At 61.4% G+C, this 23,969-nt stretch overlaps 1 protein-coding gene across 1 annotated transcript; it reads right to left on the bottom strand.

Moving 5' to 3' along the window:
• Nucleotides 1–730: 730 nt before the first annotated feature.
• Nucleotides 731–23,664, bottom strand: COL8A2 (collagen type VIII alpha 2 chain). The gene is made up of 4 exons (XM_084871950.1): nucleotides 23,599–23,664; nucleotides 15,136–15,178; nucleotides 3,299–3,507; nucleotides 731–2,743 (listed from the first exon to the last, which is right to left on the bottom strand). The coding sequence occupies exons 3-4, from the start codon at nucleotides 3,489–3,491 to the stop codon at nucleotides 825–827; spliced, it is 2,112 nt and encodes a 703-aa protein (XP_084728076.1). The 5' UTR covers nucleotides 3,492–3,507; nucleotides 15,136–15,178; nucleotides 23,599–23,664; the 3' UTR covers nucleotides 731–824.
• Between the last annotated feature and the right edge of the window lie 305 nt (nucleotides 23,665–23,969).

The following is a 23,969-nucleotide window of genomic DNA, read 5'->3' as shown; positions in this document are numbered from 1 at the left end:
GTCCACATGGCCCCCTCCTTCCCTTCCCCCTGGAAGGAAATAAACCCTTCAGGGGGCCCACTGCTTATGCTGGCGGTCCCAGGGAGCTGAGAGAGCCCCGGCCAATAACAGCGAGGCCGTGCCCCGTGCCTTGAGCAGATGCCACCTGGGGGCCAGTAGGAAGGGCAGGGCTTGGGCACATGTGCCCCCAAGGCAGGGGTCCTCAAACTTTTTAAAGTGGGGGCCAGATCATGGTCCCTCAGAGAGCTGGAGGGCCGGGCTATATGAACTACTAATTCCTACTGTAACACCTCGGCTGCACTCACTGCCCAAAAAACCTGGCGGGCCGGATCAGACTCCTCTGCGGGCCGCATGTGGCCCGCGGGCCGTAGTTTGAAGACCCCTGCCCCAAGGGGATGGACAGGGAGCTCCGTCCCCTCAGCTCTGACGCACAGAGAAGCAGCGTTTCACCCCCAGGGCAGCCCCGGATGCGGGGGGGGGGGGGGGGGGCAGGGTCTCCCACAGCTGGACCAAGTGCCCCGGGGCCTTGCCTGCAGGCCAGGCAGGGCGGATATGGGCCCCCCACACACACACTGCACAGACACCGCGGGGAGGGGAGCACTCAGGCCGGCCTCTTCCAGAAGCACCTCCGCCTGCGTGGAGGGAGAAACCAGGTCCGCCCCCCGGGGCCGAGGCCAAGGCCACGGCCGAGGCCTGGCCGCCTCCGTCCCCACCTCTGTTCGGCCTTTGGTTTTCTTTCTTTACATGCAGGTTCCTTGTACGTGAGAAGGTCTCTCTACCACTACGGAGGAGGAGGCGGCGGCCAGGGCGGCGGGGCCCGTGGGTTATGTGGGGCAGAGCAGGAACCCTGAAAAGGAGGAGTGGATGTACTCGGTGGAGTAGAGGCCGTTGGCCTGGTCCGAGGGCATCTGCACCCACACCTGGTCGTTGGGCCGCAGCTGCAGCACGGCGCCGCCGGACGCCTGGTCCAGGGAGCCCTTCTTGTACTCGTCGTAGGTGTAGGTGGCGGGCACGTTGTTCTTGTAGAGCGCCACCCACACGCCGGTGCCCTTGACGTGCACGTGGTAGGCGAAGTAGTAGACGCCGCCCACGGGGCAGGTGAAGATGCCGGTGGCCGGGTTGTAGCCGCGGTGGCCGTTGTACAGGGTCCGGTCGAACCTCACGGGCATGCCGGAGGCCGGGAAGGGCGAGGTGAGCACCGCGGTGAAGGCCGGCGTGGCCGGGGCCGCCAGCTCGCCCAGCCCGAGCTGCGGCCGGCCGCCCTTGCCCAGCACGGCGCCCTCCACGCCGCCGCCGGGCAGGTGCAGGCCCGCGATGCCCGTCTCGTCGAAGGCGCCCGGAGGGCCCGGGGGGCCCGGAGGCCCCGGAGGCCCTGGGGGGCCTGTGAGTCCTGGGGACCCCGGCACCCCGGGGGGCCCCGTGGGCCCGGCCACGCCAGGCTCCCCGACGCTGCCCTCTCCCGGGGCCCCTGGCAGGCCCGGCTCGCCCTTGAGGCCTGGCAGGCCCTGGGGCCCGACGGGGCCGGCGGGGCCCTGCAGTCCTGGGATTCCTGAGGGGCCTCTCAGGCCGGGCTGCCCGGGGAGCCCCAAGTCACCCTTCTGCCCCGGGGCTCCTGCCACCCCCGGCCCCCCGGGGCGGCCCGGGAGGCCCTGCGCGCCCTTGGGCCCAGTCGGCCCAGGGGGTCCATGGCCCCCTGGAAGCCCCCTCTCCCCTGGGAGCCCGGGTCTCCCAGCCAGGCCATTGGGCCCCTGGTCACCCCGAATGCCAGGCAACCCCGGGGGGCCTCCGGGCCCTGCCTCCCCCTTAGGCCCAGGGAGCCCACGTCTTCCAGGGAGCCCTGCAGACCCCGGAAGGCCGGGGGGGCCCCCAAGGCCTTGTGGGCCCTGCTCCCCTGGTTCCCCATCCTCGCCCGGCTCACCCCTGTCCCCCAAGAGCCCCGGGGCCCCAGCCTGGCCCTTGTCCCCCTTGAGGCCTGGCAGTCCTGGCATCCCGTAGCCAGTGGGGCCGATCAGGCCAGGGGGGCCCCGGGTCCCCGGTTCCCCTTTGGCCCCCGCTGGGCCCTGTAGGCCTGGCACTCCCGCTGACCCTGGAATCCCCACCCCATCCACCCCGGGGGGCCCTTTGGGGCCCAATGCCCCTGGCTCCCCCCTGGGCCCTGGCACCCCGGGAGGGCCAGACGCGCCCTTATCTCCAGGGGCCCCAGGGAGCCCGTCCAAACCTGGTTTGCCCAAGCCAGCTGGACCGGGGAGGCCGGGGGGTCCAGGGGCACCCCCCTGCCCCGGGGCCCCAGGCGACCCTGGTTGGCCCACCCCATTATCCCCTTTCAGGCCCCGATCACCTGGGGGCCCAGGCTCCCCCTGGGGCCCTGGCTCCCCCCCAAATCCCGGGGGCCCTGGCACCCCCTGAGGGCCTGGCTTCCCAGGAACAGCAATGCCTGTGGGCCCAGGGAGGCCAGGGGGCCCTGGGGGGCCTCGGAGGCCCTGGTCCCCGCGGATGCCTGGCTCCCCCCGGAGCCCTGGCTGCCCTGGCGGCCCAGCCTTGCCCGGGAGCCCCGGGGGCCCGGCCTTGCCCATCCGGGAGAAGCCAGGGGGGCCGGCGGGGCCAGGCTGCCCGTGGAGCCCGGGCTTCCCAGTGCCTGGTTTGCCTGGGAAGCCGGGAGGGCCGGGGGGCCCCCGAGGCCCGGGCTTCCCAGGGGGGCCAGGCTCTCCTTTCAGATCCATCGGCAGCAGCGGCAGAGGCATTTCTGAGAGAAAGAGAGAGGGAGAAGGCGCAGTCAGGGGCCTGGTCAGTGGGGACCGAGGACTCTCCGACCCACTCCCCCACCAGCATGGAGAGCACTGGGAGAAGACAAGGCTCTGTCTCTGTTCGTGAAGACCACGGCCTGCTCTGACAGAAGGTGGAGTTTCGGGGGGGCCAGTGGCAATCTTGGGGTGTCAGGGTTTCTTCACCCAGAGCTCTCCTAGCATCCTACCTATCCCGGTTGGGAGCCTCTCATTCTTGCATGCGCTAGAGAGGAACGGCCGCCAGGTGGCGCCAGCAGCCCCGCCGCAGAGCCGGTGGAGCAGACCCCCCCACTCCATCCTCACCCCACAACCCCCGCCCTCCTCCCCTCCACCACAGACCCCGCTGCCCGCCAGGCTCCAGGCCCTGGAGGGTGGGAGGCCCGGGGCCGCAGCAGAAAGAACGTGGGTGTGGGCTCTTTGGCGGTGATGAACGGCTGTGACCTGAGGTGGAGGTGGCAGGCAGGCAGCGGGGGGTCGCAGCCGTCGGGGGCCAGTGCAGGGTGGGGAGTACTCACCCAGGTACTGGCCCTTGCCCTCGCGGAAGGGCGGCCCCACGGGTCCCTTGTGCATGGGCTGCACGTACTTCACCGGCGCGTATCCCGCCGCCGCTCCGGCCCCGCCGCCGGCGGCCGCCCGCGGCCCGCAGCCCAGCACCAGCAGCAGCAGCAGCGGCGGCCGCACCGACCAGGGCGAAGGAGCCCCCCGCATGGCGTCCGCGAGCGGGCTGCAGGGAGGACGAGAGGGACCGTCAAGCCAGCCCCGGAGCCAACCCAGGGACTCACCAAACGCTCAGAAGTTAGATATTATTCACAAGCAATGCCCAAAGTCTCCGAGTCTGCACGGTTATCTCCTAACCCTCCTAAGCCAGCCCTGGTTCTCCATCCCCTGGACAACTAACAGCCTGCCCCGACCGGTCAGTCTGCAGCAGACCCCTTACAGCCCAGCTCGGACCGCGGCAGCTCCCCTGGCTCAGGCCCCTTTGATGATGAGAGCACCCACTGCCATTTGCTGGGCTCTGCCAGGCACTGGGATGAGCTCTCCAGAGATGGGAGCGCAATCCCCCAACACTTTACACAGGCATTACCCTTGTCATCTGCATTTTCCAGACAGCAAAACTAAGGCCTCTTGCAAGCAGAACTGGGATTTGCCTTAGATCTGTCTGACCTCACAGGAGCCCCTTACATCTGGGGCTCCCCTGCCCTGAGGATCAAGTCCATGTGCTCCGAAGGCATTCAAGGCCTTTGCCCTCCCCAAGGGGGGAATTTTTATTGCTAAGCCATGATTTACTATTTTTTAAAATATATTTTATTGATTTTTTACAGAGAGGAAAGTAGAGGGATAGAGAGTTAGAAACACTGATGAAAGGGAGACATCGATCTGCTGCCTCCTGCAGCCAAACCAGTCTAGGCCATGATTTACTATTGAATACACAATGTAGTAGTACAATTAACAATAACAGTCCTAGCCGGTTTGGCTCAGTGGATAGAGCATCGGCCTGTGGACACAAGGGTCCCAGGTTCGATTCCGGTCAAGGGCATGTGCCTTGGTCATGGACACATTCCCAGTAGAGGAGTGTGCAGGAGGCAGCTGATTGATGGATTGATGTTTCTAACTTTCTATCCCTCTCCCTTCCTCTCTGTAAAAAAAAAAAAAAAAAAAAATCAATAAAATATATTTTTAAAAATTAAAAAAAAAACAATAACATAACATTCTAACATTTATACTTTTAACTTTCAGAATCACCCTGATCAATATACAAAGCTTAAGTTTCTGGGAAAATAATGTTTTTATTTCAACAGTATTCTTCTCATATGCAAAACAGTTTCTCAAAATAGGGCATTTGTGACTAACATTTCATAAAGCTTCCTGTGTGTAAAGAAATGGACCTCCACATCAGCTGCACCTACTGAAAATCCAAACCTTAAAGGACCTGGTAGAGCCACATCCTACTGAAGCTCCCGAAGAGCTACAGGGAACATGACCCCCTACCACTAACTCAATGCACTGGGCAGAATGGTAATTGGTGGCCTAGTGTCAACATGAAATGGATATATATACATATATATACTAGAGGCCTAGTGCATGAAATCCATGCATGGGTGGGGCCCGTAGGCCTGGCCAGTGATCAAGGCTGATCAGGTTCCCCACCTCCCGCCCTCCTTCCCTTGCCGCCTGCTTTCACCACCACCTACCCCCAGTTCCCCATCCCAGCCTGGGGGCCCAGCCCTGATTGGGTGATCAGGACGTGCTGGCTGGGGGGAGGGACAAGGAGATTGGCTGGCAGGCCACATTGGCAATCGAGCCTGTGGGCTGGGGGCAGCTCCTGTGTTGAGTGTGCATCATAGTGACTGGTCCTTCTTGTCATTCTGTCATAATGGTCACTTAGGCATATATATATATATATATATATATATATATATATATATATATATAATTTAAGACAGAAAAAGAGTGGGACAGGTAGCTAGAAACCTCAATGATGAGAGAGAATCACAGATCAGCTACCTCCTGCATACCCCAAACTGAGGATGGAGTCCAGAATCCCAGACATGTGCCCTGACTGGGACCTGAACCACTGTGTGACCTCCTGGTTCATAGGTTGATGCTCAACCACTGAGCCACACTGGCCAGGCAGATTTATTCTTAAATAGGTAGCAACGCATCTCTATATATAAAACCCTAATATGCAAATAGCAAAACAACTGAAAACCCATTTGCTATGACATGTGCTGACCACCAGGGGGCATGCACAGAACATGGTGGGTGTCAGCCACAGCGGGATGGTGGAGCAGGTGAGCAGGGGCACCAGATCAAGGCTGGTCGCCAGTCATTGTCATGGGGCGAGCCTCTGGTGGTTACTGAAATTCTTTGCTCCCGTGCTGTGCCATGGTCCCACCAGGCACTTGCACCTGCTGCCGGCACCGGCCCCAATCACTTCGTGCCATTGGCGGGTGCGAGCGGGGGCCAGTGCTGTCAGCGTGTGGGAGCAATGGTGGCAGGAGCAGGGCTGCTGGCAGACAGGGAACAGACTAGGCAGGATGGGGGGCCCCGGCGGGAGGGGCCAGGTGGGGGCGTGGAGGATGTGCCCACTGCAGCCTTGCAGCCCATAGTTCCTTTCAAGGTGCACACATTTGTGCACTGAGCTCCTAGTGTATCAATATCATTCCTACTACAGAGACACACACAAACCAATGCACAAGTCCTTTAAGGGAGAAACTCAGAAACCATCTAGCTTTCCTGTGTTACAATCACTGAAATGAAAATGACCATATTTATGGAACCATGTAATGTGGTACTGTCTTTATAGATGAAGCAGATGAAAATATAACTCTTCGGCTAGAAATAGTTTTGAAATAAATCTACTTACACTAATATATATTTAATTAAAAATGTATATTTATGGCTTAGTTTCCTCAAGAAAGTAGAATACAAACCTGACCTGTGCCTGTGTCCAGCCCTGCCACCTCCTGTGCCTTTCTCTGCCTCTCCCCCACCCCCCCAGCCCTCTGCTCTCACAGCACAGAACTCCTTTCGGCTCCCAGACACCAGGCAGCCGACACCTCTAGGCCTTTGCACCTGCTGTTTCTCCACCTGCAACGTAGACTAGTGGTTGCCTAAGGCAGGGGTAGAGAGTTATGGGGAGAGACTACTAATGGATACAGGGCTTCTATTAGGGATGATAACAACCTTCTAGGATGGATTGTAGTTATGGTTGTACAGCTCTGAATGTATATATTGAGTTCAGAGAGGAAGGAAGAGGGAGAGAGAGATAGAAACATCAGTGATGAAGGAGAATCATTCATTGACTTCCTCCCGAATGCCCCACCCTGGGGATTGAGCTTGCAACCCAGGCATGTGCCCTTGATTGGAGTCAAACCTGGGACCCTTCAGTCCGCAGGCCGATGATCTATCCACTGAGCCAAACCGGCTAGGGCATGAATATTTGTAAAAGCCATTGAATCATACACATTAAATGGGTCAGTTATATAATACATGAATCATATCCCAATAAAGATTTATTTAAACAGGCTAGCAACCTGCTTCTAGGCTGCTGTGCTAATAAAGATACTGTCTGCCGCACAGCACACACTCACCAATATTTGAATGGGGCACTGTGTAGCATTCTGGGCTCCTCTCCCCGCACCCAGGGGTCTCTGGGCACCAATGTCTGGCCTCAGGGGCTCAGGGGAAGGGTGTGCACACTGGGGTGCCTTTCGGGAGCAGAACCTCCCTCGTAACTGGGGTGTGTCTGGGCCTGCATCCCATGTTCCTCAAACCCAGCCTCATACAGAGCTCTGCAGGCATGAGTGCGGGGCTCTGGAGACGGCTGGGGGAGCTGCCAACCCAGCTCTGGGTTCAAATGCCAGCTCTGCCATCAACCTTTTCTGTAACCTTGGGCATGGCACACCACCCCGAGCCTCAGCCCGACAGGCATACCTACCCCTGGCAGGGCTCCCACAAGCCAGACCAAGCAGGCTTCATGCAATGGGATCCGCTCAGGGACCCCCACCCCCGGGCTCAGGCATTCATGTCCTCATTTCACAGACCCTGAGGCAGAAGCTTAGGCTGCACGAGTCTTGCCCAGGGCCCATGACTGGGAAGGTGTGAGAGCTGAGGCCTCGTCCAGGGCCACGTGATGGTCGCCAGCACTATGAGGCTGACGGTGCAGGCCTGGCCTTCGGGTCCTGCTGATGGAGGGGCTGGCCAGGCCAGGCGCGGCCTAACATTCTACATCCCTGCGTTTTAGAGGCGAGGAAGACGGATGCAATCAGGAGCTAAACCAGGCAGTCTGAGCCTTGAGCCCCAGCCCCTGACCACCTGACCATCCCACCTCTCCTGACCAGGAAAGGGCCCTCGTGCAGGGGCACTGAGCCGGGGCCCACAGGGGCGAAGGGGGAGCAGTGCTCACACTCACAGGACCAGACTGTTCTGCTGGTGCATGGCCGGGGTGGAGGAGCAGGCGGCAGGAGGCAGGGGGAGGGGAGGGAGCCAGCTGGCCTGAGTGGGCCAGAGGCCAGGTCGTTGGCACCACCATAGGAGGACTCAGGACAGCCCTGGCTCTAGGGACGGGAGCCAAGGCCTCGCTGGGAGTGGGGAGTGATGGAGAGGACAGGCCGCCTCAGGCTCAGCGGGGAGGACCGTGGGGGACACAGGCAGACGTTTGCCAAAGGAAGAGCCAAATCCAGTTGAGTCGGCACAGGGCCCCCTACGAGTTCCCTGCCTCTCATTCCTCCTGGGCAGTAGGGCTCTCCAGGCAGCATCCCGGCCCGCACGCCCTCACACACACACTCAGCAGCACCTCCTGCACCTGCTCCAGGGGGCAGGTCGCTGCAGGACCCCGGCCCCTCCTTCCACTGGAGCAGCGGCAAGTGGGCAAGTGTCTGGGGAAATGGCAGCTCCCACTGAGCTCGGAGACCTCCTGCCGCATGGCTCGGCCCAGGCACCTCGTGTTCCCGAGAAGGTTTCTCTCCACCAGGTCCGGGGCAAGGGGGCTGTTCCTCTCTCTGCGCACGAGGAGCCCAGGCGCGGAGAAGAAGTGATGTCTAGAGTGGGAGCCAGGTTTGAACAGAGGACGCGGGAACCTGAGCTCTTCATCACAGTGCGAGGGAGCCTGCGGGAGCCACAGCAGGCTGAGAGAGAAGCAAAGGAGAGAAAGAGGGGGAGAATGCTCCCTCCGGCTCTCAGAGGCAAGGCTGGCATGGCCAGTCCGGGAGCGGGTGCATGGCGGAAGAAGGGGTGCCGGGCCTGTTTCAGGGGCTGCACAGAGAAACGATGCCCTGGGATGGCACACCACAGCAGCCAGGGGGGACAGACTGCCCCCACCCCACCCAGCCACCATCAGAGCCAGGGTGCCTGGGCACCTCTGAGTGCCCCCCCCTCCCCGCCTTCTCACGGCCACCCCTCCCCACACACACCCAGGCTCCCCGAGGCTCTCCTGTGTGGTTCTGGCCCCTGTGGCTCCACGCCTCCCTCTTACTGACTCCTGGGTATCGGGAAACCTACTGGATCCCTCCTGGCCTCCGCTGATGCCTGCGGGTCCCGGCCTCAGTCTTTTATTATTATTATTATTATTGATTTTTTTTACAGAGAGGAAGAGAGAGGGATAGAAAGTTAAAAACATCAATGAGAGAGAAACATCGATCAGCTGCCTCTTGCACACCCCCTACTGGGGATGTGCCCGCAACCAAGGTACATGCCCTTGACTGGAGTCGAACCTGGGACCCTTTGAGTCCACAGGCTGACACTCTATCCACTGGGCCAAACTGATCAGGGCTCCCATCTCAGTGCTTATTTCTCTTTTGACTCCTCTACTGTCTCTACCCTCCGCATACCCCCGACTCTGTGCCCGACACAGGACTGGGCTGGCAAACAGTGGTGCTCAATAAATGTTTGATGAGCTCAATTCGCCATCAACTTTAAAGATCACGCCGACAGCTCTTAGTCCTTTCTTCGGCCTCACAGACACCTGTCACACACACCTTCCCTCGCCCCAGGCCAGAGGGGAAGGGGCCAGGCCGTGCCTCCGCAGCGAGCAGCCTGCCCAGGGAGCAGAGGTGCGAGGGAAGAAGGATTCCCTCCCGAGACCCTGGTTCTCTCCGAGAGGAATGCTGGGGGGGCCTGGAGGCTCAGGCCTGGCTGTGCTGTGTGACCTTGGGCAAGCCACCACCCCCTCTGGTCGCCTCTTCGGAGGAAAGGCAGGGGCCGGGCGGCTGGGAAGGGGCCGGGCCGGCAGGGGCACGAGGTGGGGTGCACCAGGAGACGCTGATTCAGGGGATTGAGCGGTGGCGGCGGCAGGGTGGACGCGCTGTTTGGACAGCTGCAAGTCCTTAGCGGGGATTTCCCCCCTTTTCAACAAATCCCCGTAAAGCAGCGTTTTGTCCAAGTCAGCGTTTTGTGGCAGCCTGGGCCTCCTCGGGCCGGCCAAGGAGGCTGGCTGGGCGCGGGCGGGGCTCTGGGGTCTTTCAGACCGAGGTGGGGAGGCACAGGCCCCGGCAGGAAGAGGGGGCATGAAGGCAACCCCCCCCCAACTACACACACGCACACGTACACACACACACACACGTACACACACACACACACACACACAGGTACACACACACACACGCACACGTACACACACACACACACGCACAGGTACACACACACGTACACACACACACACGTACACACACACGCACACGTACACACACACACACACACACACGCACACACGCACACACGCACAGGTACACTCACACACACACACACAGGAGTGGGCCGGGCACCAGCTCATGTGCCCCCTCTCCTCCCGTCTCCTCAGAGGGTCCTGTGCCCTCACGGAGCGGCCCAGCTGACCCCATGGAATTTCGGGCCGCACACCCCCCACCCCATTTCTCAGAGGAGCCCTCAGCGGTCCGGATGGTAAAGGGGCCCGAGGGAGGGGCCCCCCCAGGACGGTCCGAGGCATGGCTGGTGGCCCCGGGAGCCCCCTCCCGGGCGGGCGGAGGGACCTGGTCCCTTGCGGGTCCTCCGGCTCCAGGCCCGGGACCCCAGACGGGCCGGCGCTGCAGCCGAGGGAGCCGCGGGGAGCGCTCAGGCAGCCGGCCCGGCCAAACCACAGGTATGTTATGAGACGCTTCCTGTTGTGGAGACATTTCTGCGGGATCGGGATCGGCGGCCCCACTTGCTCCCCCGAGCCTCCTGCCTCCCTGCTCCCCGTTCTCTGCTCTCCCCCTGGGTCTCTGCCCTGACTAACTTCTCTCTGCGTCTCTGTCTCTGCCTGTCTCTCTCCGACCCGGTCTCTGCCACCTCACAGGTGAGCAGCGTTTCTTGCTCCCTCTCTTCCTCTCAGGGGTCCGTCCTGGGAGTCCCTGAGGCCCTCCTCGATCCTGGCAGCCCCCGGACGCCCCCTCAAGCACAGCTCCTTAGCAGCTGGGTGATCCTGGGCAGGTGAATTAAGCTCTCCGAACCTCGGTGTCCTCCTCTGTGAAAGGATTAACAGGCGCTCTGAGCCGACAGCACCCCCAGGGGCTGCCCTGTCCTGCTCCCCTGGTGGCCGGGAAGTTCTACCTTCAGTCTAACCTCAGTCCCTCCTGCTGTAAAGCAGCATCTCCCCAGCCCTTACAAAACTCCGGTGGACTTGCTGCCCAAGGCCAGGACCTTGTGAAAGTTCCCTAAAACCAGCTTTCAGGCCTTCTAGGCTTTTCTCAGACTACTTCTGAGGTGAAGCTGAGTGGGGTCACATGGCCTGCTCAGGACCAGGATGGAATTATGGATCTTGGAGAGAAACAGAGACACTGCCCGCCTTGCCCGCTGGGCATGATGCCCGCCCACAAATGCCTAACTGGGCCGCTCCAGACTTCTCCAGGGTTCCTGAGCCTCCCAGCTTGGGAAATTGGAGACCTTTTCCCGCCATCCTTTACCGAGTCTCAGCGGAAGGAGGTCCTGTCTCCCACTCAAGGCCCAGGCCCCTCCAAACCTCTTTCTCAGGGGCCACTCGCTGTCCAGGGTGCCCCCCCCCCCACCTCCCGTCCCGTCTCCAGCCCCTCCAGCCCATGTCCTCACAGGCCTAACTCCTACCCCAGCCTCAACACACGTTCCTTCTCCTCGTCCCCGCAGTCTGCCTTCATACAGACCGACACTGTCCCTAACTCCTACCCCAGCCCTTCTCAGCCAAGCTTCTTGAAAGGCCTGTCTTTACGCCTCAGTCTCACTCGGGCTCACCCCACCCTCTGACCCTGGTGCTTCCTTCTCTCCAACACTGAATTCACGGGGACCCTGCGCCTCCTTCCTGGGAAGGTTCCTCTGGAACTCCCGCCTGCCTGCCTCTGTGCGGACCCGGGCTCGGGCCTCCTCTCTCCCATCTCCGCGTTCCTCCTGCACTTGCAGCTCACGCCCATCCCACCACCAGGGACCCCCACCCCCTCTGGCTGGGCTGCCACCACAGGTGCCCAGGCCAGAAACGGGGTCACTTCTGACCTTACCCGGCAGTAAGGAGTCCCTCTGCCTACACACCCCCTTAGCACACTCAGAAAAGGCCGCTCTGCCTCCTGCCAGCTCAGCCCCACTCGCGGCCTTTCCCGCGTGTCCTTGTACGTGACAGCCCCGCTCCTTCACCCTCCCCCCCAACCCAACCTGTCTCCCCCACGTCTCTCACTTCCGTTCCTTCTCCTCGTCCCCGCAGTCTGCCTTCATACAGACCGACACTGTCCCAACACGCAGCCGGAGCCAGGCACGCCCCGCCACGCCATGAAGCTTTGTTCAGTGAAATGGCTCGGTCCTCACCCGCACTGTCTCCCACCCCTCGCCCTCAGCGCCGCTGTTCTCCCTGACACACCCTGCAGGTACTGCAGCCTCCCTGCTCAAACTCTAGCGTGCACCAGACCGTTGGCTGTTTCTGGTTTTGTTAATCCTCACCCCAGGATATTTTTTCCACCGATTTTTAGAGGGAGTGGAAGAGAGGGAGGAAGGGGGAGAGAGAGAAACATCGATGTGAGAGAGACACATCCATCGGTTGCTTCCCACATGCGCCCAGTCCGGGGCCAGGGATCAAACCTGCAACCCAGGCACATGCCCTTGACCAGGAATTGAACCCCGTGACCCTTCAGTGTGCAGGCCAGTGCTCTACCCACTGAGGCACAGTGGCCCGGGCGCATCAGACAGTTTTTTGAAACACAGGTTCTTAAGCGCCACCAGCCTCAGGGGTCCTGTTCAGTGGGTGTGGGGCAGGGTCTGCATCTCTCACAGCTCTGGCCGCCTGTCTGTGGGCCTCACTCTGGCACCGCTCTGACAGGGCCTCGCCTGCTCTGGATCCTCCAGTGGCTGCCTGATACCAACACAGTGAATCCCATGTTGTGCTCTGACTGATTTGGCTCAGTGGATAGAGCGTGGGCCTGTGGACTGAAGGGTCCCAGGTTTGATTCCAGTCAAGGGCAGGTACCTTGGTCGCGGGCACATCCCCAGTAGCGGGTGTGCGGAGGTCAGCTGATCCATGTTTCTCTCTCATCGATGTTTCTAACTCTCTATCCCTCTCCCTTCCTCTCTGTAATAAATAAATAAAACATATATATATATTTAAATCCCATGTTGTTCTCCAGTGGCTCCCTGGAGGAGGAGGCAGACTGTAAACTCTGTAGGATGTGAACCAGTTAAGACGGGAGGCGGGTGAAACGGGTGGAGAGAGACTAATGCAAGATCACCTCGGGGTGGGGGGAGGAAACACACTCAGAGTAATGGGTAAGGAAGCCATGTGTGTCACGCCCATCTGCGTCCCTTCCTCCCGCCTCTGCCCCTACGTCCAGGTCCACCGGCCTGCGATCAGGCATCGCTTGGTGTGTCCTGCCTCCTCCCTCTGTGTGCCATCCCTCTGTGGCCCTGCCTGTCCTTCTGTCCTCCCCTATATGCTGTCCCTAGATCCCTGTCTGAGTTCCGGGCCCTGTGAATCCTGAGCTGTTGGTCACTGGTGGGGCCTCGGAAAGACAGCACTCACAGCCCCGACACTCATGCCTCTTCAGGTCTGTGTCTGACCCGCCAGACGACCCCTGGGCCGCCCCACAGGATCAATAGGAGGCTCTGACCCCCTCCGATCTCAGTGGGCAGGTGTGAGGGCTGCTCCCAAGCCAAAGAGCCGCCGGAATCCGGGAGCCGGGCGGGGAGGGGGCGGCAGGCTGGGCCAGGCTGCCCGGGCCCTCATCGCCCAGAGTTCTCGGCTCTGGGCAGGTGCAGGGACGGGAGGGCCTCCCCACCAGGCTTCAGTTCCACCGAGAGTCCCGACGCCCTCGCCTCCCAGACCCCAGGGGACCTCGCTTTGGGAAGCAGCATTGGAAGGAGGCAGGAAGGACAGGTCAGAGTTCAGCCGGCCCCGAGGGATGACGGTGGAACCTTTGAAACTGAGAGCAGAGCAAACAGCAGGGCAAGGAGCCCGGGGCCGGGGCATGTCTGGGTGGGTGTGCAGGAGGCAGAGAACCTGTGGGTCAGGGACTCCAGAGAGACTTTGGCTGGAGATAAAAGAGGGCTTCGCTGACAGGGCTCCTGCAGCCTGGAGGAGGGCCGTGGACTTGCCCTGGGGGAAACAGCCACGTGTAGGGGGTGAGAGGGACACACTGCACCCGAGCCCCAGCGTCCCGATAGCCAGTCACTCCAAACGTCGCTGTTTCCTGTGCCCGCCCGCCTGCCTTCGCCTGCATGTTCTCCCCTGATTGCCCTTTCTGTCCCTCTCCTCCAAGCAAACATGTTATTCTTCACTTAAGATCCCAGTTTGAATGCCTCCTCCTCCAAGCAGCTTTCCCTGCCTCCCTCAGGTAAAACCTTCTCCTCCTAGGCATCTCTCCCCCCCGTGCCCCCCCCCCCCGCCTCATCCCTGACTGGACTTGGCACACAGTAGGTGCTCAACACAGTAGGTGCACACAGTAGGTGCTCTGGCTTTAGACTCTAACCACCCACCTCCCACACACATCCAACCAAGCCTGCAGGGTGGGCGCTCACAGGGCCCCTTGTTCTTTGTGGCTCTTCCAGAGTTCTCAGCTCCGGGCCGGAGGGGGCAGGGCTGGACCTCCCTCCCCAGAAGCAACGAGGTGCACCACGTGGGTCCCCGGCCTCTACCAATCCCTGAGACTGCCACCCAACGAACCCCCTGGGGAGGAGCGTCTTAGGGCAATAAGTGACCAGGAGGGGGGAATACCTGGGCGAAGGCAGATGACCCAGAAGAGGCACCGCAGTGGGCAGGACCAGGGCAACGATGTATCCGCAGGAGGCTGCCAGGGGACTGGCCCTCCCCTGCCCGGGCTCAGGCCTCAGCCGGTGCCATCACTCACTTCCCCGCAGAGACCCCGAGTCTCTGACCAGGCCTGGACATCGAAGGGTCCCCCAGGCCCAGCCACCCCCGGGCCCCAGGCCAGGCCAGGCCAGGCCAGGCCGGGCCTCTTCGCTGCCAACCCCTCGCCTTCTGGTTCACATTTGCAGCCTTTTCCGGAGCGCCACCCGCCGCCCGCTGCCTCCCGCGCCTGCCAAGATTCCTGGGCCTCCGTGGCTTCCCCGCGCGGCGGCGGCAGCGGCAGCGGCGGCGGAGGCCGGGCAGGGAAGGGGCCCGCGGGAGCACCGCCAGGCCACTGCACCCGGGCAGGCCAAGCAAACACAGGCCCCCGCCAAGGAGCCGGGAGAAATAGCTCACAAATGAGAAAAAGCTGCTTCCGAGTTGGGCCGAGGTTCTAAAGCCCCGGCCGCAGGGAGCTGAGGTCACCTGCGAGGGGCCGCCTGCCGGACAGCCGGGCCGGGCGGGGCCCCCGCGCAGCAGGGGGAGCAGGCCTGGGCGGGGCCAGCCGGGGCCTCCCCCCACCCCCGGGGGTGTTCCTGCCGGAGGCCCCCTCTGGCTTACCTTTCAGGTGGACGGGCCTCTGAGGTCCCAGCAGAGGCGAGGCCTGCGGAGGAAAGAGACAGTGAGGAAGGTGCCAGGGCCCAGAAGCCTCCTGCCCTAACTCACAGCCACCGCGGTGCCCGCCCTGGGCTGGCACCAGCAGCCCCTGCCAGAACACAGGCCCCGGCCACAGTCTCTCTCCGCAGGACGCCAGGAGTGCTCCCTTCATTGATGTCAGGCATGCTTATCCGTGTCCACGGGGAGCCCGGCCTTGACTTGACGGAGTTCCTCCTGGCCCAGGCCCAGGCTGAAGGAGCCCCTTCTGGCCCCGGCCAGTTTGGCTCACTGGGTAGAGCGTCGGCCTGGGGACTGAAGGGTCCCAGGTTTGATTCCGGTCAAGGGCATGTATGTACCTTGGTTGCAGGCACATCCCCAGTAGGGGGTGTGCAGGAGGCAGCTGATCGATGCTTCTCTCTCATCGATGTTTCTAACTCTCTATCCCTATCCCTTCCTCTCTGTAAAAAAAGAAATCAATAAAATATATTTTAAAATAAAAATAAAAACAAGCCCCTTCTGTGTGCCAGCGTTCATGCTAGAGAAATCCCTACTATCCTGTTTCCCCGAAAATAAGACAGTGTCTTATATTAATTTTTTTCTCCCAAAGTTGCGCTAAGTCTTATTTTCAGGGGATGTCTTATCTTTCCATGCGCTAGGTCTTATTTTTGGAGGATGTCTTATTTTCGGGGAAACACGGTAGGTACCGGGCCCTGGGCTGGGGTGCCCCTCCACAAGCTAGGTTTCCTGCCTAGAGGAGCTCCTACTGTGTGTGGGACCCTCGGCTGGGCTTTGGGACACAGAAATGGCCCGGCCCCAGGCCCTGTCCTGCCCTGATTTAGCTGGAAGCGTCAGACAAGTGGCCACCACACAGCTGGCGAAGGTCTCTGGGCTGTGGGACACAGAGCGGGGAACGTGGCCTCCCCTCTGAGTCCCCCCAACGGGATCCGTGTGGAAGGGACACCGGAGCTGGGGCCTGAGGGGTGAGGAGGGGCCTGAAAGGCAGACAACTCAGAAAAGGAGTTTCTGGCAGTAGGAAGCTGCCCGGCTGCTCCGGGGAAGATCCGGAAGTGCTGAGGGGTTGAAAGGACAAGCAGGAGCCCAGAAAGGTGAGGCAGCCTCGTGAGGAGCCTCGAATGCCGTGCTTGCGTCCTGTGGCAGGCGATGGGGAGCCACGGAGGGCTGTTGAGCAGGGAGGTGATGCAGTCAGGACCCTGAATAGCCAGGCCCCCATTTCTGCCTCGATCTGCCATGATGCACGGTGGATGCCAGCCCTCGTCCAGGTCACTCAGCTGTCCACGGGGGAGCGGAGGCCACAGGCCAGGGCCAGGTGTAGCTCTCGGGCGGATGGGGAGGGAACTCCCAGCCAGCCCACCTGGCAGAAGACCTACCGGCCGCGTCACTCTCTCCCTCAGCTGCCCGCTCGCTCGCCTCTGCCTGCTCCCATGGAAACTCTGACATCCTGGCCCCGCCTCTCACCGCACAGGCAGCCAGACGCTAAGGCCTTCCCTCCTGCCCAGCTGAGCCTGCCCCCATCCCTGCCACCCTGAACACCGTGACCGTGGCTGCACAGGTAGGTCTGAGGGCCCGGTCTGGCTGATGGAGCTGGGTGGGAGGTCCCTCCCCATCCGCCCAACTGAACCCCAGCTGCTCTGGCCCCCGCCCCCACCCCACCATGAAGCTTGGGGAGGGAAAGTGGCAAATTGGGTCTGGATTTTTTTTTAGGAATAAACATGGATTTAACTGCGTGACGATAAGGAGAGGCAATCAGTCCAGGCTGTGGAGACAGCATGCGTGAGGGTTTGGAGGTGTGAAAGCTTAGGCTGGAAATAAAACATAAATAAATGAACTAACCAAACACAGCTAACATGGACTGTGCGTCTGCTACATGCCAAGCGCTGTCCCGGGATCTCTCAGGGATGAGCTCAGCAACAGTCCGGTGCAGCGGCTGCTTTGCTCTCCCTTCCCGCAGAGGCGGGCATCGGCACAGAGAGGCTAAGTCACTGGCCCAGGGGCACACTGCTCACGAGGGGTAGAGTCTGGCTCTGAACTTAGGCTGTTGACCCCAAAGCTTGGGTTGTTCACTTCTCCACTAGAGGGGTGATCTGAGACGAGAAGGGCGGGCTGGGGTCGGCCTGAGAAATGCCTTGAACATCAAGATGAGAGAGCCGAGCGGAAACCAGTTTGGCTCAGTGGATAGAGCATCGGCCTGCGGACTCAAGGATCCTGGGTTCGATTCCGGTCAAGGGCATGTACCTTGGTTGAGGGCACATCCCCAGGGGTGTGTGTGTAAGAGGCAGCTGATCGATGATTCTCTCTCATTGATGTTTCTAACTCTCTATCCCTCTCTCTTCCTCTCTATAAAAAAAAAACAATAAAATATATATATTTTTTAGCCGAAGCCGGTTTGGCTCAGTGGTAGGGCATCGGTCTGCGGACTGAAAGGTCCCAGGTTCGATTCTGGGCAAGGGCATGTATATTGGTTGTGGGCACATCCCCGGTGTGCAAGAGGCAGCTGGTCAATGTTTCTCTCTCATAGACGTTTCTAACTCTCTATCTCTCTCCCTTCCTCTCTGTAAAAAATCAATAAAATATATATTTTTAAATTATATATATATATATATATATATATATATATATATATATATATATATATATTTTTTTTTTTTTAAAGATGAGAGAGCCAAGGCCCAGCTTATAGCTGGCTGCCCACACCCTTCACCCATGTTAGCCCTTTGAACCCCAAGTACATGCTATGTCCCAGACACAGCACTCGGCACGCTCCGGTGTCCTCTCACTGCACGCTCCCATGCCCGGGTGAGGCAGGAGTCGCTGTCCTCTTTTCCGAGGAGCAGATGACAGGACTCGGAGGCACTGGGGCTTGCCCAGCTCCCAACATGGCCTCGGGCTTCCCGGAGACCTCTCAGGGTTCTCCACTCCCACCGGCACTGCCTCAGAAGACGGCCACACGGCCCTCCAGGCCGGGCACAGCTCCATCGAGGGCTTCAGGGGCCGCTCCAGGGACCAAGGTTCCCTCCTCGGTCCTACTCAGCAGGAAGCTGGCGCGGGTTAGTGGGCCAGGGCCGTGCCTGAGCCAGCGTCAATGGGACTCTGTTCCTAACCTCCACCCCCAGCTGCCTTCCCTAATCTCCTCCGTGAGCCTCTCCCCTGGCGATATCTCCTCCTTGCACAGAGCCTGCCACCAGCTAAATCCCAGGCCAGATGGAGGCGGGGGGGACAGCATGCACCCCCAGCCCCACCAGCTTCTAAGAGCTGCAGGGCTCCCAGGGCGGAGGGCCAGTGCCCCAGTCCCACTTCCTGCTCCCAACTCTCCAAGCTGAGGTGCCGACGGGCTCCTGGGAGAGGTCCCCACCTTCTGAGCCTCCACCTGGGGCGGGCCCTGGGCTGTCCGGCCTTACAAATCGCAGGATGGGTGAAGAGCCATCTGCTCCAGCCCCACCTCTAACCAGCACGTGGCCTCACTCATCCAGGCCTCAGCTTCTCAGAGCCTTTGTGAGGATTAAAGGAGCTGACTCCCTATGGTGAACTTCAAGCAGTGCTTGACATAAAGGAGCCGTTAATAAATAAATACGAGCCGTTCACTCGTATTACATTACTGTATCCCCGTGACACCTCCCCCAGCCCTGTACGGTCGGATGATAACCCCTGTTGTACCGCCGAAGAAACCGAGGCTCAGAGAGAAGTCACCCCCAAGTTCGCCCAGCTAGCCAGTGGTGGGCGGTCCCAGGGTTTGGACCCCAGCTGTGAGTCCACAGACGACCCACGGATAGTGGGGACCGCCCCCCAGCTCCCCAGAGCGGAGACATAGTGTGCCTGGGGTTGGGGCTGAGGGTGAGGGTGAGGGTCCTCTGCATGCCCTCAGCCCCTCTGGCCTCCCCCTCAGGGGGTCCCCCACCCTCGCCCCTGCTGCCGCTGCAGGAGGGCGCTGTGCATTCCTGGCTGAGCGGGGGATTTGCTGTGCTCCCGGAACTATGAGAAGAATGTTTGCCACGAGCTGAGCTGAGCTGAGCTGAGCCGCGGTCGCCTGTCAGAGGGCACATGGCCTGAAGGGCTCCCGCAGAGCTGCTGGGCGGCCGGGAGGGAGGACAGAAAACCCCTGGGTATTGAGGACGGTGATGTTAGAGGTGGAGAGACCCCATGAGACCTTTCAGGGGAGGAGAAATGGCCCCTCCACCCCACCGTCCCCGCCGCTCCTCACCCCAGGCTCTATGGAGAGCCAGGATGGCCTCACTGGCCCAGCGCACAGGCTACGGAGACCCAGAGTCACCTGAGGTCACACGGAGGAGACCAGGGCCCGCAGGACAGGGCCTCACCCGCACTGTTCCGGGCTCTCTCTGGGCCCGGCCTTCTCTTGCCTGCTGTTCCCCCAGGTCCTCCTCCCCAGAGCAGCCCCTGCACGAGGAAAAGGCGCGGTGCTCTGTGCACGCCCCCAGCTGGGCTTCCTCGCCTTCCGCACCGGGCGGGGCGCAGGGGCAGGGGCTCAGGGGGAGGAACGAGAGCTGTGCGTGCTCACAGACCTCAGCACGGTGCCACTTGGCCAGTGACCAGCCTCTGAAGCCTCCACTTCCCTCTCTGCTACATGGTCACCGCAGCATGGTCACCAGGACCACATGAGACAGGGACCTGGCACACCATCGGTGCCCAGCAAACTTTTTTTAAAATATATTTTATTGATTTTTTTATAGAGAGGAAGGGAGGGGGATTGAGAGCTAGAAACGTCGATGAGAGAGAAACATTGACCAGCTGCCTCTTGCACACCCCCTACTGGGGATGTGCCCGCAACCAATGTACATGCCCCTGACCGGAATCAAACCTGGGGCCTTTCAGTCCGCAGGCCAACGCTCTATCCACTGAGCCAAACCGGTTTCGGCCCAACTAACTCTTGTTGGTCCCCTCCCGCAATGGGATGGAGAAGAACTGAAATTAGGGAACTTCAGGCGACAAGGTTCCCTCCACCCCAAGTGTTGAGGGGGTGGGGGGGGGCAGGCTCTGGGAGGAAGGGAGCCCTGAACCCAGGGTCCTGGTCTCTGGTCTCAGCCCTCCCACTGGCTGCCGAGTGATCTCAGGCAGGTTCCTCTCTGAGTCTCTATGAGCCCCGCTCTCCCGGGAGGCACCAGCCCGCTGCCACCCCTTCTCCTGCCCTCCGAGAGCCAGGACCCTTCGCCCGTCCAGGGTACATGGGGAGAGCCACCTCCCACTTAAACTCTTTCCCAGTCCCTCCCCAGGATCGCACCGGAGTGTGTAACACACCGATCAGAAGTCTGGGTGAAAGGGCTGCACCCCCATCACTGCGTGAGCTGGGACCCTCCTCACCCCAAGGCAGGCAAAATGACCCTACATACAAGTAATAGCATTCCCATTCGGTGGGTGGGGAAACTGAGGCACGGGGCTGAAAAGTCTCTTACCCAGGGTCACAGGAAAAGTAACCCCGGCCTGTCTGGCTCCCACGGCGTCTCTTCCCCTCACAGTATGTACCGCCTTCACTCAAGGCCCACTGTCCACACACCACACCCTGCAAAGGCCCCCGGAACAGAGTCTGGGATTCCCTATTGGCGTGTGACCTCCCCAGCTGATGTCCAGGCAATCATGTGTACGCCCGGGACCTCCCACTCACTCCCACTTGGGCTTCTGTACACACCCCAGGCCCCCCAGACCCTACTCCCCGCCCCAACTCATGGCCACACTCAACACTCAGACCCCTGCCTCCATGTCTCCCCTTCACCCCCCTCCTCTGGGGACAGCCCACAGTCACCCCAGGCAAAGCTCCTGGCCTGTCCTCCGTTCACCCCGCCAACCAGACACTGAGGCCTGTCTAGTCTCTCTTCTTACTCTCCATCTCTTCCTTCCTCTCATTCCCATGGCAACCACCTCTTCCTCCCAGGACAACAGTCTCCTTGACTATAAGATCCCCCTTTGGCCGAAACCGGTTTGGCTCAGTGGTAGAGCGTCAATCTGCGGACTGAAGAGTCCCGGGTTCAATTCCGGTCAGGGGCATGTACCTTGGGTACGGGCACATCCCTGGTAGGGGGTGTGCAAGAAGCAGCTGGTCGATGTTTCTCTCTCATCGACGTTTCTAGCTCTCTATCTCTCTCCTTTCCTCTCTGTAAAAAATCAATAAAAATATATTTAAAAAAAAAAAAGATCCCCCTTTGTCGTTGACTCCCAAAGAAACCAGGGTGATAGCCAGATTGAACCACTCTACGGTTCACATCCTTTCTCTGGACACGCCCTCTGGAAACCTGACCTCGAAGTAGTGGTCAGTCCCTCTCACTCACGCCCCCATGTCTGAGCCAACGGCAGCTCACTGCCCCTGAGAGGACTCCGCAGCTTCCACTCCGCGCCTTTGCACACGCTGTTCCCTCTGACCGGAACGCCCGCCCCCTCACCCCGTCCACCCCCTGCACCTGTCAGAGCTCTCCTTCTCGAAAGCTCTAGCCAGCCGCTGCCTCCCTGACCACCCCTCCCTCCCACTCTCGGTCCCGCATGGTGCACCTGGACGGACACCCTGAGACACGGCTGCACCCCACATGAGCGGTCGCTGTGCCCCGGGTTCTTCCATCCTAACTAGCAAGTGCCTCTGGCCACAGACGGGACCAGTTCATCTGAGGCCCCACTTCCTACAAGGGAAGCCCTAGGCCTGCCCGGAGGGTAGGGGGCTGAGGTGGGGGAGCAGCAGGGCAGGCAGCTGGGGTTCCGCCCATGTCTGGTCTGGCTCAGGCCCAGGGCAGGGGCGGGAGTGGGGGTGCTCAGGCTGACAGCCCTGCTTGATATCTTTCCCTTCTCTCTTGCTCGCAGATACATTCGCTTCCGTTTTTTCTCTCCCCTTCCTCTGAGCCAAAGAGCGGAAGCACTTATTTTCTCTGTGGTGGACAATGTGAAACTGGAGAGAGCCCCCGGCGAGCGTGTCTGAGTGTGAGTGTGAGCGAGGGTGTGTGCGTGTGTTGTCCTGTCTGCGTGTGTCTGGCGGGGCTGTGCGAGCTGCTGTGAGTCTGCAGGAGTCTGGGTGTGTGCGTGTATGTGCTCGTGCCCTGTTGTTGTTTCATCACCTCTGGTGGAGTGTTTCAGTAGAGCATGTTCACGTGTGTGATGGTGTGTGACTGTCAGCGGGAGGGAGTGTAGCTGTGCGTGTCTGTACGCCTGGTGCATCCGCACTGTCGTTGAGGGGTGATGGTGTGTCCAAGGGTCCGGTAGGAGGCCAGTGGGGACATCTCCCCCCTAACAGAGACCACCGACTCCCCAGGGTGCCTCCTCAGCCCCACCTCCTCCCCTGGGCTCAGGACAGAGGGGTCCGTTCCCAGAGAGGGACCCCAGGCTCCTGCCCTCCAGCCGCCTCAGCCCCTCGGCCCCAGACCTTCCATGTGCCCACAGCTCCCCGGAGGCTGGGGCTCTCCGAGTGGCCACCAAACACGGCGCAGGCCGAGCCCCAGGCACCCCGGCAGGCCAGGCGGCAGGAAGGAGGTGAGGATTGCCAGGGTCCCCCTGAGGGAGGTCAGCAGCACTTCCGTGTCAGGAGACTAGCATGCTCTCACACACACCGAGGGTCTCACACACTTACCGACACCCTCATTGAGAACATCCTGGCAGACACTCACTGTCCCGCCACCCCTCAGTGCACACAATGACAGGCCCACAGGCGGAAACACACACACACACACACACACACACACACACACACACACCAAGCAGACTCGGGGCGCCTGCCTGTCCCCAGCTCACAACTCCTGGGCTCCTAGGACTGAACAGCATTTCTCCGTCCAAGGACTCCTAGGGCCACTGTGTCTCCAGCCCCAAGACAGACACATTGGGGGGCTGTTCTGGGGCCCTGGGCCCCCGCCTCTGGGCTGGCAGCGGCCCCCTCACCCCTGCAGTCCGCCTGGGGCTGGGGGGGCGCTGAGCCTGGGGCAGGGACATCCCGCGGGAGCTGCCTCCTGTTGGGGGAGGTGCTGCCAGGACACCTAGAACAGGAGGGACGCGGGGACAGGAGCTGAAAGATGGGGAAACGGAGAGGTGGTCCGCAGGGCGGCCACGGCAGAGCGAGGGGAGGGAGGGCCAGGGGCTCCCTGCCCACTGGGGGGCGCGCTAAGGCCCCTCGCCACCCTCTCCTCCACCTGGCCAGGGAGGCTTTGTCACCCGGTCTCAGGTGGGAAGAGGTGACAGGCTCAGAGTCGGGGACCCCACCGGCGCGTCTGGCGGTGACCCCGCTTCTGGGAGAGGGGGGCGGAGGGGCCGTATCAGGGTCCTGCCGGGCAGCTCCGGGGGGAAGGGGCGCAGGGACCTGGGTGGCTCCGGTCCTGTCCCCATCCAGACCCATCCCCACCAGCGCCCCCGGAGGCGCCAGCCCGGCCGCCGGACAGCCCGGGGAGGCACGGGCTGGTCTCCCCCGGGGGCCCCCAGGCCCGGCAGCGTTACCTGCAGCGCCGCCCGCCGCTCCGCACGGAGGGCAGCCGGGCGGCTCCGGGGAGGGCGTCGTCGGGGTCCGCGCCGGCGGGGCTCCGCGTCGCTCTGCGGCCGCCCCGCGGCTCGGAGTGGGCGGGCGGGCGGCGGGGTGGGGGAGGCCGGCGGCGGGAGGGGCGGCGGGCGGGGCCTCCGCCCTCCTCTTTCCACAGCCGCGGCCAAGGCCCGCGCCCGCCTGGCCCGGCACCGGCGGCCTCGACGTCAGCCTCCCTCCCGAGACCCATCTGGGACACCCCCAGCCGCACCCCAGGCAGCTGGTCCCCCCATCACCCACCCCGTGCCCACGGCCCCGTGCCCTCAAGAACCGGGACCGCCGAAACCGGTTT

The sequence above is a fragment of the Pipistrellus hanaki genome (assembly GCF_964339955.1).
Source record: "Pipistrellus hanaki genome assembly, chromosome: 2".
NCBI classification, from domain to species: Eukaryota; Metazoa; Chordata; class Mammalia; order Chiroptera; family Vespertilionidae; genus Pipistrellus; species Pipistrellus hanaki.
This window is presented reverse-complemented; position numbering and strand designations above follow the sequence as displayed.

Excerpts from the sequence above, each read along its gene's own strand:
- COL8A2 (XM_084871950.1), bottom strand. The coding sequence starts at position 3,491 with ATGCGGGGGGCTCCTTCGCCCTGGTCGGTGCGGCCGCCGCTGCTGCTG. Across the intron at positions 2,744-3,298 it reads GGGCAAGGGCCAGTACCTGG|AAATGCCTCTGCCGCTGCTG; the intron begins GTGAGTACTCCC and ends TCTTTCTCTCAG.